Source organism: Argopecten irradians, chromosome 5 (genome assembly GCF_041381155.1).
Source record: "Argopecten irradians isolate NY chromosome 5, Ai_NY, whole genome shotgun sequence".
In the NCBI taxonomy this organism is placed as follows: Eukaryota; Metazoa; Mollusca; class Bivalvia; order Pectinida; family Pectinidae; genus Argopecten; species Argopecten irradians.
This window is the reverse complement of record NC_091138.1, coordinates 47,039,426-47,053,041: the sequence shown is the minus strand read 5'-3', so window position 1 is coordinate 47,053,041 and position 13,616 is coordinate 47,039,426. Positions and strand designations below refer to the sequence as shown.

Below are 13,616 nucleotides of genomic sequence, written 5' to 3'. Positions count from 1 at the left end.
ACACGTTTCTCTCTACATCACGAACGTTTCTCTCTCCATCACGAACGTTTCTCTCTCCATCACGAACGTTTCTCTCTACATCAGAGACGTTTACCTCTACATCACAAACGGTTCTCAATACATCACAAACGTTTCTCTCTACATCACGAATGTTTCTCTCTACATCACAAGCGTTTCTCTATACATCACGAATGTTTTTCTTCGCGTGATACTAGTAATCGCTTCACTCAACATCACAAACGTTTCTCTCTACATCAGAAACGTTTTTCTCTACATCACAAACGGTTCTCTCTACATCACAAACGTTTCTCTCTATAGCACAAACGTTTCTCTCTACATCACAAACGTTTTTCTCTACAGCACAACGTTTCTCTCTTCATCACAAAAATGTTCGTACAAAGTGGTATCCATAACTGACCTTTTTTCTTTTTCGTTTTTTTTTATTAGGCAAATATTTAATTGTATTAACTTCAACTGAAGTTATATGTATGCTAAATCTTGTGAACTCCAGAGTATTTGTATTATGTATGTTTTTGTGCTGGCCTTATATATAGACTTTTGATACATATATATCTGTTATTACAAACTGTATGTATCATTTGCGATGTCTCGTCTACATATGTTTGTAGCTAATTATTATAAGCATTCTCCGCTATCAGATAATGGCGAAATGTAGTCGAATATCTAATAGTATTTTCTTGTATTGATAGATATGTATATATGTGTGTAACGTGTGTATGTTAGAATGTTTCTTTCTTTATTTATGTATTATTTTCTGTAAACTCTTCAATATTGGAGGAAATAAAGGAAATAATAACGACATCAGTAACATAAAAAAAAAACCAAAAAAAACCGGATCTCTTACTGAAAACTCGTCAAATTGAGATCGGAAGTTCGAGATGGCTTGTCCATTTTCTATTACATACCAAACTGTATACACCCAGTCATGATCTGCCTTGTAACGGAAGAACCCGGAAAACAATGTATATTTGAGGTCCCGTTATACGGGCAATTGTGGGCCACGAGTGCATCACAATGACATTGTATATGCAGTGTCACTGAGCCGTGACGGCCGATGATTCTCTGCCCCGTCAGATAAGACAGGTTTTGTGGCACGTATCGTCCCAGATCTTGGGACACAGCTGAAGAAGTAGGCACCGGTACTAGACATAGAAGGGATACTTCGGAAGGACTAATTGAGATTTACAGATACACCACACGTTAGCTTATCACCAACTTTTATATTCCGTGTAAACACGCGTACAATTTTGAATATCGGATTTAAAGTTATATGAGCCGTAATTTCCATACTCACGAATCAATAAGAGATTTTGATATTTCATTCACCATATAAATACAATTTTTGAGAATTACAATATTTTTAACGCATAGGTTTTAATTTTACTAGTATGAAAATAAGAACTGAAAATGATTTTTGGCAGTACTGTTTTGTAATTTTACATTTATAAGCCATCATAAATGTTTGTTTGTCCATTTGAATGATTTTTACAGCTTCATTCATCAAAACCTGGTGGTTTTTAATTGATTACTGAAGAAAAAAAGGCTTTTTAGCACGTCAAAATTTTCTTCCAGTTACGGCACATATAACTTTAATGATAATAAAAAAACCAACAACATATAAACAAATAAAATACCTGTACATAAGCATAATAACTTATTAAAACATGATTTTTGCATATGTGTATCCTGAAGGATTTTGAACTTCAGTGTCCCCATCCGCCATTCAGAAACAGTGTGTATAATACTATGATATATGTAAATACTGCGGGTTAAAAATTTCGTGCCAGGTCCCTGTGGATATTTTCATAATTGCTCCTTTTCTACACTCATGAATTTAAAAAAAAAAAATCACCACACACACAAGCTGTACACCACCATATTTGTGACATGAACGTGTGTACTGTTTGTATGTTTACGAGAATAAAATATTTGTCATTTCTGGTATAGTGTAAGTAAATAATATATGCAACATTTTGTGTATTGAGTTTTAAATTGCGTCGACACCCTAAATGGCGTTCCAAATAAATTAGTCATTGTTAATGTATGTGTTTAAATTAATTACATTTTTATTATCTCACCCGATCTTTTCTTGTACTCGTTTGTGTAGTTAATTATGACAACTGTTATTACATAATGAAAAAAACTTCAGCCAATACATAGACTTGGCAAATTGTCACGGCAGATCAAAGCGGGTATTACATCTAGCGATATTAATATTGAACCGAGGAGTTTAGTTTTATTTAACTTAAATCCTGTTGAGAATAATAGTTAATACCTAGAGAGATCGGTAAGGCGAGGCAATGTTAAAATTATTGGCCTGAAACAAGCGTTGTTCTGACCAAGGGGAAAGCGAAACCTACATGAAAGCTTTAACTATCGTACATAGCGTCACAGGTTGCCATGCTACACGGAAGGGGACAAGGTCGTATTGTACACGATTGAACAGCGACAAAGGCATGTACCTGGTCACGTGACTATACAGTCGATTGACAATCTAGCATTACAGTAATGGTGGTCACAGTATACATGACGAGATAGACACATTATATGAATGGACATTATAAACCTCAGTAATGGAGAAAGGTAGGTTCACACCTGAGATATTACAGGTATATTTGTGCTAATGAGCAAATGATAACCTCGTTACCTGTCCTAACCGGGTACCTGTACAGGTAAAGTACATACCTGTTAAGTAAACCTGTTTGTGTCGTTGATAGATATTACCGTTATATATATATACAGTGTATAATCGATCTATATTTACTGTCTGTATTTCACAGGTTGAGTTAGTACTGGGATCCTCGGGTGTGAGTACCTAGGGGCTGGCCCTGTACCGGAATCCTCTAGGATTTACATACGCTATGCGGATTGAGGGGCCCTGTCTGAGCCTTAATGGCATATCAAATGCCCGGTCGACGTAGTATGCTGAAAGTTGACAAATCAAGAACTAAAAGCCATCATGGTTTCCCCAGAGCTTTCCGTCAGCCACGAATGTACTGTTTGTCGTTTGGATTTTTACTCTTACTGTGCTGGGGGCAGGGGGGAGTACAGGGGGTGGGAGCTACAACCCCCTCCCCCTGCCCATCAATGTGCAAATGTTACACTGTGGGTGCGTCCACGACGGACAGTGTTGTGGACTGCGCCAGTGCCAATATTAGTTCCATAACAGATATACCAACGACGGATTTGCCTTCATCCAGTTGGAGAGTCGTTCAGCTGTAAGTATCTGTAGAATAATCCACTTAACAATCATCAACTGTCATTCAGGATTTCTTCATTTACACACTAGTCTCACTCAATACAAGCAGTTTTATCCGATCTATTACCCTCTCTCGCCGATCTACAGCCAGGTCCAGTTACCACAAGTCACATTTGAGTTCCAATTAAATTGTACGTCATTTTATTATGGTTATTTTTGTATTCAGTTAATTAAAACAACAATTAAAATAACAATTATAGCAATATAATGTGACGTCACACGTCATCAACACTACGCTAATAAGAGGAGACATTCTAACGAGCTGTCGAATGTTAGACATATTTATATACATGTCTTGTCCAAAGGGACTTGTAACTATACAGAACCGTAACACAATTTCACAAGCCTCTGTGGTCTTGCCATTACAGTAACTTAGAATTATATATCATATGCACCAATATAGTCATTCGAACCAACGACGTATATATAGAGAACCGTAACACAACTTCACAAGCCCCTGTGGTAATGCCAATAAACTAAGGACGTATACCCATATCAATGTATTAGGACCATATTTAGTCACTTCCTAAACTAAAAGAGATCTGGTTGTATTTAGACAGAAACGGCATCGTAAGACGCTAAGGTCTTATCACTCAACGAAAGACAAATTCGAGAGAGCTATCCAACATTAAATTTTTGAAATTGTAAGACATTTCATCAAAATGAAAACCCCATTCCACTCCATTAACAGAAGTATACTCCATTATCCGAACTTCATCCCTGTATCCGAACTATACCACATTATCCGAACTATACCCCATTATCCGAATTATACCTCACTGTCCACATCGAAAGCAAAGTTGAGGAAACATTTGTAATAACCAGATTGGCAGATTCACTTCAAATAATAGACTTAATATTGTCAACAAAATGTATTCTTGACATTTATGTTCACTCTTTTGTGTTGTAATTCACATAGGAAAGTTGTGATAATGTAACACATATGGAAATAGCGAAGGAAAGTTGTGATTACGGAAAAAAACGTCAAACTATGCAGATCTATAGATTCGAAATAGTAAATGAAAATTATCAAATTAATCACTGAATTATTATCTGCATAATTTGCAACAGACATATGATATAGCGTAAAAAATGCCAGTTGTAATATTTTCATATTACACTATATACCACCTTAAAAAACATACATCTGTAGCCGCCAAGAAAAACTTTAAATCCTAAATTGACACGTTTCATAAAAATAGAAAAATGTGAATTGCAAAACTGCATTTGGCCAATCCAATATAGACCTAGATGTAGTAAAAGAAATCACAAATTGTGAAGAACCGAAAGACAATCACATATCATACCATTAGTGGGGACCGTTTTGAAGTTCTTGAGCACTTGTCTTAATCGATATTTTACTTCAGTATAAAATACATTTATTTCATTTAACCCCAGAACGACAAGTTTGAAACAATTTCCACATCCGAAAAGCGTACTTTCAGAACTGGTGATAATTTAAGAAGTGCTATGGTCCCTGGGAAAGAATTGTGGGGTTTCCATACACGTATACTGCTGCAAACCGCCTTATATTTGTGTGTTGTTACATTCAACTACATTGTATTTTCATTTTGCGATATTTTTTGTTCTATGCAGTTAAAAAGGTCCGTTTTATATTTAATTGAAACACAGGTTTACGACGCGCAAAAAAAAAATTTGGCGCGCGCGTCGTAAACCTGTGATTGAAACCCTTTGTGACGATTTATTTTTACGAATTCCAATCGTCCGCGAAACTATATGGACCACGAAAAACAGTTAGTCTGCAGTATTGAATACTCATTTAGATATAGATACATATCGATTGTTGTAATTGTGAATAAATCAACTATATGTGATGGACATTGAGAACCAAGAAAACTGTTTCTATTAAGAGCGTCACAGTATATGAATACATGTATAGACAATCCGACAAGTATAATGTACAAATGTATAAATAACCTAAAAGCCAACGAATTTTTTTGACTGACAAATAAATTTAAGAACATCTTAGTCCGGTGTCAGGGTCGGAAAAAAACTGGGACATACATTTGTATACTACTATATAAGCGACTCCAGTTTAATGCCCGGGGTGGAGATTATAAACGTTTTTGCTCATACAAATTTTAGATCAAATTTAAACAAATATCAATAAGGCTTAATAATTTAGTTCCTTGTCATAAATGTATCTTAGTATATAATTGCATTACTGTACCCCATTTGAGATGCTACTGTATAAGAACGACCAGAGGAGGGATTTAAATAAGCACAACTTCATTATCTTCTACTTCTCTGACGTAATAGTGACCAACAAATCAGACATTGATATGAATTGTATATGGAGTAGATATTTACGACAATCGGATCGACAACGAGAAATTGCGATAAGACAGGACAACAGAAAACGCAAATATATGTTTAACAGAACAGGTGAACGTAATTACGAAGAAACCAGGGGAATTTTGGATGTGAAAATGATACCAATAGTCGATAACTATTTCTATTGTTCAAGGTACCTGTAACCTCATACATATAATCGCTACCGTTTAGAAAACGACTGTGTTGATTTATGCTACTCATTATACGCGCGCCAAGTTCAGCATCGTTTCGAATTTTCGCAATTGCAATATATGTTAAAAAGCGGATTCTTCCGTTGATGAATGCATTTTGAAAAGTGAATTCTTAACGTGATGAATGTAATTGAGAAGCCGATTCTTAAGTTGATGAATTGAAATGGAAAGTGATTCTTAACGTGATAAATGCAATTAAAAAGTGAATTCTTAACTTGACGAATTGAATTGAAAAGTGATTCTAGACTTCACGAATTTAATTGAAAAGTAAATCTAAACGTGGTGAATGCAATTGAAAAAATTGGAAAGTTATTCTTAACTTGATGAATGCAATTTAAAACTGATAATGATTCTTAACTTAATGAAAGCCTATTCTTATCCTAATAAATATCATTCAACCTGATAAATGGTTGCTCTTAAACACAGGGACCTGGCACGAATTTTTTTAACCAATAGTATACATATATATATTATAGTTAAAAAAATCGTGCCAGGACCCTGTGCTCTTAAACGCAATAACTTACATTAGAAGAACGTCTCGCACTCACGTGACTGTATCGCGTGATTTCGGGTACATTACTCCGTGATTACGCGGATCTTGATGCCAGTTACTAATTACGGCAAACAGACGGCAGTGTTTGGCGATAAACGACGGGTGTATTATTAATGAGACAAAAACACGTGTCCTGACATGGCTATCCAGTACTAACCTGGCTCCATCGATCGACCGTCTGAGAGGAAGAAAGAGATAAAAAGGCAATGTTCTCTTTCATCAGTACAGGCCTACTAATATTGTACAGAACTTTACAAGATATATCGGTGTTATTGATCCAGAAAATGTCGCAAGTTTGAAAAATGTTCTTAGTCTATTGTCCAGTTCTGAATACACTCAATATCGCTGGAAAAGTTGATCGACATTCTTTTAAGGACATTGAGTAGTTCATGCTGCTATGAACTACATAATCCCATGAGTCCACATGTCGCTCATGAGAACAACGCTATACAATTTCGTTGGACATGGGGTGTGATTTTAAGACCTGTAAAATATAAGTTCTATTCTAGCTGCCGTTACAAATTATAATGAAACACAGACAGTGTATAAGACTATAAGTGCACGAGTTCTTGTTGATCTACGAGTTTCCGGTTGGGAAACTATTATAATTACCCAAGACTATCAAAAAAGTGGTTTTGTTGTTTGCCAATTACAATTACATATACGAGTGCAACTTGTCCATTTACAGTTGAAATTATGACATATAACTAATTATAATACCACTGGCACATTAACACATATGGAATCGACCTGTAAAGAATTTTAAGTTTTCAAATAGTGGAAATAACGAACAGGCTGTTTGGAAAGATTATATTTCGTTCGACACTTCCATTTCTTAGATAGAAACAAATGTGTTTTTCCTATGGTTACTAAGGTGGCAGCGTATACTGGGATTTGTAAAGGTAAAAAAATCTCACCAATAAATTACACATTGATTAAACTCTGTGTTTACACATCATCTAAGGTATTGGAAGGATTGACGCAGTAGAATATGGGACTGGAGATAAGAATACATGACCTGACTTGACGACATTCTGTTGCTCAGTATGAATCCAGATATACTATATTATCACATTCTGCTCAAACACTGTCTCTAGATATATAGAAAGTAAGTTGGTACAGACGTGTCTTAAAAGTTAAATCATTAGCTCAGAAAATTAAACATTCACAGTCAACTCGATCAATAGTGTATGTCTACGAAATGATATTGGTATGGTTTTAAAAACTCTAATCCATCTCCTATCAATCGCGATCTTGTTAACTTCTGATGTGATCATGATCAATAGGCCAAGTGCCACTGTACCGAACACGCAATTTTTTTAATCTCAAAAGTAAGGTATTCTGACGTATGTAGAACACTGAATATTTGAGTGGTAATATTTCTAATCTCATTTTGAACAGAACTGGTCCCGGCAGATATAATTGTAAACTTTGAATTCGTACCTTCCCATATGTCATTAAAATGCGTTATGAGTTTGTCTTAGGACTTAAATATGCATCAGTGACTGAGAACTGTATCATAGATCCTTGTATTAAAACAGTCTAATTAGACAGTGCGAGCACACCTGTGTCCGTGAAGTCACACGCATCACCGCATTCAACGATCTACAAAGTACCGTAGATCTAAAAGTGCGATCGTACTAAAATTTGTTTTAACTTTTGACATGATTTAAAGCAACATAAAAACCAATTTATGACTGAATTATTATGCAACTTGCAAAACATTCGATATTGCGTGGGTATCATCTCTGATCCATGATGGTCTTCTTATAAAGAAGATCATCAGGTCGAAATCTCTGGTTTAACGAACAGAATCATACACTCATTGAGATTATTCAATTCAACTTCATTGCTTCCATACAAAAGGGATCGATAGCAAAACATACATGTACATAACACTCAGTAGATCAAAACAACAACTTAAACACTTATCAAGTCAACTTTCCTCAGTTCAAATTACTTTTTAACAGAGAGGCCTAAATCCAGCAGAAGCTCTATGCCTAGATCGTTAAGAGTCTTATCAAATTTTCAAAACCTGTTTGATGGTGGTTAATTACATCTTTATGACTATTAAAGAAAATTGTTCTCAGTGTAGAGTTAACTGAACACTGAAAAATGAAGTGGGTTTCATCCTCATTTACATTACAAAATTTGCATAACCGCAGAGGACGGGGAATCTTTTTACCCTACCAGCCTCGATTTCTAAACTGTAACTACCAATGGCTTCAGATCTACACGTGCTGACAGCTCTTCTATATTATTTCCACTGCTTTGCCTGCTACAATATTGTCAAAGGAAAATAATTTGACGCATATTTAGGATAACAGTCGGTCTGAAGAAGTCCATAGTATAAAGTTTAGGTTTCACGTAAGTACACGTGTTGTCTAAAATTATGGCGCTTTCATACTTCATGTCAAGTTTCCTCCAATCAAAAACGTCGTTACAAATATCTACATTTCAACTTCCGATAAAACCGAAAGTGAAACAACCGCGACCAGACGGAGCCTCCCTGGCGAGCCATCTTGTGGACATGGTAAAGAAAACGATTATGCGAAAAATATCATTTTTATCGTTCGTTTTTCAAATAACTGGGGCTTGGGTATATTTTTTTTTGTCATTTCAACACATCTATTATAGCTAACTTTATGAGTAGCATGCATATGTAACGTTAAGTAACGCGTTACGTTAGCCTCTCTCAGCAACACAAAAAGTGAACGTGTTTTAATTTATTTCGTGACGTTGACTTGTTTACATTCTTTAACATTATAGTCAAAAATAAAAACTAAGTATTTTAGTAAATACTGAAGTTACCAGAAGGCAAGTGTCTGTTTTATGGATAATGTACTACATTATCACTGTCTGCTCCAACAATGTTTAAGGTATAGCAGGACAGACACTTTTGATCATTACGTCGTGTCGTACGTAACTTTCTTAATATCGACGTCTAATTGGATTAGATCACTGTCTAAATATTTAAACTACAAAACGCATAAGAGTAAAGAACATGATTGAAGCAGATACCATTTTTTTTACTTTTGCATATGAAACTCAATAAAGTTTTAAGTACACAATATTCAACCTTACAATTTATTCATAATTGTAAGTGAATTGGTGTTACGTATTTGGTACAGAGATTTCAACCATGTTTTCTTAAGTATGTGCAAACTGTCAAAGTCAAACATTAATGAACTGTGGTCCAGTTGCAAAGAATGCCATCTCAAAAATCCATACTCTGTACGGCCCATGGGCAAAGCAAACAGAGCGGAATTAATTACTCTACGAAATAATATAATACAATTCAGTGAAAAAGTACACAATAAAATCTCCTCATGTATTGTTTCCACTGTCAAACTTGGTCGACTTTTTTCATTTCTTTAAATTCTATTTTATTTAAATATCCAGGTCTAGTTCCTCCATTTGATTATTTAATTATTTTTTTCTGAATCTTATCAGAATTAATGATTCAATATGATCTTATTAACATTCTGGAAAAAGGTGGTATTTACAATTAAAACATTGTCAATATGACACAATACTTGAGTGAATAATTATGGGGTTGAACAAAAATTGACATTTTCAAGAATTCATTATTTTAAGTGAACATTAAATAGATTACAGTCAAAACTAAAGGTTTTAGATAAAACTTTCGTAAACTTAAAAAGTGTTAGTTTTAAATAGAAAAGTAATTTGAATTACACGATCTTTGATTGAATTAAGTGTAAATGTACACATGTAAAATGCAGGTTAACGGTAATCACTTTTTATTACTTTACAAACAATACTTACTGTCAACTTGGCCAATAAATTATAAAATTTGAAAACAATGGAAAAATACCGTTTAAGCATTAAAAAGCCTGCAGTTACCGTAAAGACCTTTGTTTTCATGTATGCTATTAATTTCATGTCTTTGTAAATTTCATCATTTTTGTAATAAAGAGTAAATAAGGATATTTTTACATTTTGTAATTATCGTTTAAACAATTATTCCTGAAAGATTTAGATTAACATTTGAGTTTTCTTACGAAGTTATTTGAAAACTTGTATCACACGGAATTTAAAGTTGTCAACAGAAATTCAGTTAATTGCTTCTAGAAATTTATTTTAAGGAATTCAAATTTCACTTACCGGATACATATACAAATTTATTTAAGAAGGATTTGGTTGAAAACACAAGATGTTTTTAGTGAAGTGTACTTGATTGACACTTAAGTAATTGAATCATGGTACTTGGCGGTACATGTATCAGATTTTACTAGTGAAATTGATTGAATTGTGTACATATGGTACTTTACTAAATAAATTATATTCACAGTGTAACTGTATATAATTGACCATACAGTAAAGATGAAAACTGGTTTGTTTTTTGCAAACACAATATGTATACAAATAAGATCACTAAATAGGAATATCATTCCATTACTAAAAAGAAATATCAGCATTGTTGTGAAATTGCCGTAGCCTGTCTAGCATAAAAGTTGAAGATTTCAAATATAAACCTGAAGCTTTTAGCGCTGAGTAGTTAGTTTATTCCTTTTACAAACAAATTGCATAGTTTATTAAAGGTGATATAGGTTTTTAAATTAATCTACAAGGGGAGCGACACCAGTGGTATATACATGCCACTCCTGGGAACTTTGGGCTGGTTCATGGAGTTTCCCCTCGGTGAACATGTGAGTTTATATCAGTGTTATGAGGGAAGGAAATGAGGCTATAGAGTGAAAAGTAGATTAGTCTGGGATATCAAATCTTCCAAACGTTACCGACACACCTAGAATTGGCTACAGGAAGATACATTATAAACATTGTCAACCTTGCTACAACACTTACAGAAATTCAATTTACATACCTTAAGATCGCTTGTTCAACAACTCTGTTTACATCCGAAAATCAATTATGTACATTTGTATTTGATATTAAACGAAAAAAATCTACAGATTTTGGATTGTTGTTTACCAATGTATTAAGTACACATTGAATTCCTGTGGAACCTTGGTATGTAAATAAAACAAGTCTTGATATAGGTCCAGTTTACAACATAGAAATGTACCTTTGATAAGATTTTATTTAGATTTTTGTCTTGATGTCATATATATAGGATAAATATCAGCCTAATTCTACATAAGCATACTTATTTTCTCAAAACAAAGTAATACATTTATGAATATAATAAACAGCAGTTCAATCATTTTTCAAGAAGCTGTCATTTTATAAATATATTACTGAGGGTGATGTGGTTATAAGGATTCAGATGGTGTTTTATATTTCCCTATTTATGATTTATATGTACACATGTACCAGGTTTAAGGAGACAAAATAACATTTTGTTGGTAATATTTTAATGATTGATCATTCAGATATACCATCACCTGAAAATTAAAGATGCTCCACCGCTGACAAATGGTATTTTTTCACTATCAAAAACAGCAGCAGACGATTTAGTATTTTTCTTCAGTTACAAAAGTTACTTACTTTACACCATTACAATCGTTGAAAAGTTTGAGCTTCTAATTTTACTTCAACTTTAAAATATCGAAAATAATTAATTGCATCCCGAAAAAAATTCCGTTGCACTATATCCTATATGGAATGGTGTACTGATTGCGCATGCACCTAAGGCAAAATAAATCATTTTATATTATATTTTGTGTTAACTAGACATATATATACATGATTAAACACCAATTATTGTTCAAACTATGAATACCATTTATGCTCTGTCGGTGGTGGAGCATCTTTAAGGATTTGATATCGATAAAGATTAAATTTAGTGGATTGAAAAATTAAATGGAAATTCTTATAAATAAATATGATGTAAATGGTAATTCATTGAGATAAACTTTTACGAATTTACTAGAATTTAAAAAAAAAAAAAAAAAAAAAACCGAAAGTAAAGAATGTTGGTTTTAATATCAACAAATACAAAAAGACTCAAGTAAGAAAAGTGTCAACTTCACTCTGTAACAAAAGTCTGCAATTTAGCAATTTTTTTTATAGTTACAACACCTTGGTGAAAAAATCAGCATTACTTAATTTAATTAATAAATAAAAGGCCCTATGTGATTTTGTGTTACCCACATTTATTGTCATTATTTCATGTTGATTGAAAGTGCTATTGCATTATTTAATTATAAAAGAATTTGTATATTATAAATTAATTCAAAGGTATTTGCTTGTCATTAAAACCCCATGCAGTTTTTAGTTTCTATCAAATCTTGTTATTTTCAACGTTACTAGTAAATATATGCATCATATAGGGGATTGATCTCAATCTTGTTGGTGACATGATCAAGACAAAAATATGATAACAGAGCTTTGTACATTGTTCAATCATCATAACTAATGAATATCCAAAGAGGATCTTAAGACTAATTAGGACATATCATAATTACATGAGGACTGTTAAAACAGATGTACAATGAATGTGAACTGGTCATAAAGTGTACCAGGTCTTCTGTTTTTTAACAGAAACAAATCCAAATGCCTAACCCTATAACGGAACAATCTGGCTATTATTTCAGAGACATTTCAATGAATGTGACAAAATATTATCCTATTATCAAGACCAGCTACACATGAGCAATTAAAGGGACTTATTTATTGTGATATGTAATCAGGGTAGAATCTAAGTGTACAACAGGTTTTGTCTGTTCAGAAGCAGCCATTGTTGTCTCCATCGCTTGGATCTAACCACAATGACGTGCCCTCGCCGTATACCTCATGATCTGGCGATGAATTTACCACCAATAAGAGGATTTTAATAGAAATATAATACTGCTTCTGTATTTTGTTATTCCCACAAAAACTGCTTTGTAATTGATAACGAAAATAATGAGCAGAAATCTTGATAATGACATGGTCCGAGGTTCTGTAAAAACCTGTTAATTAGCAAAGGATGTATGTAACACAAAAGTACTAAGCATAAAACTGCACCCTGACACATGCCAATGTTAACATGGAATACCTGTTTCATTAAGATTTGAGATTTATAGGTCAGCTAGGCTTATACTCTCATATTTACATGTACATGAATAACAGCTACTGAACACACAATACAGATTTTCTTTCTCTTGTAAATATTTTTTGTCCAAAGTTACACCTCATTGGACATATTGTTATGGTTTTGATATTGTTCGATATTTAGGGCAAGATTTTAGTAGTGGAATTAGGTAATTCTGTCCCACATACACCCAATGGTTCGTGGACACCCAATGGTTCATGGTATCAATGGTTTATAACA

At 33.6% G+C, this 13,616-nt stretch overlaps 1 protein-coding gene across 1 annotated transcript in view; it reads left to right on the top strand.

Moving 5' to 3' along the window:
* Positions 1-2,271: 2,271 nt before the first annotated feature.
* Positions 2,272-13,616, top strand: part of LOC138324465 (polycystin-1-like) — an 82,718-nt gene continuing 71,373 nt past the window's right edge. The window contains exons 1-2 of the mRNA XM_069269528.1: positions 2,272-2,604; positions 2,802-3,239. Of these exons, the coding sequence (XP_069125629.1) occupies positions 2,914-3,239 (326 nt within the window). The 5' untranslated portion in view covers positions 2,272-2,604; positions 2,802-2,913. The remainder of the gene's footprint in view (positions 2,605-2,801; positions 3,240-13,616) is intronic.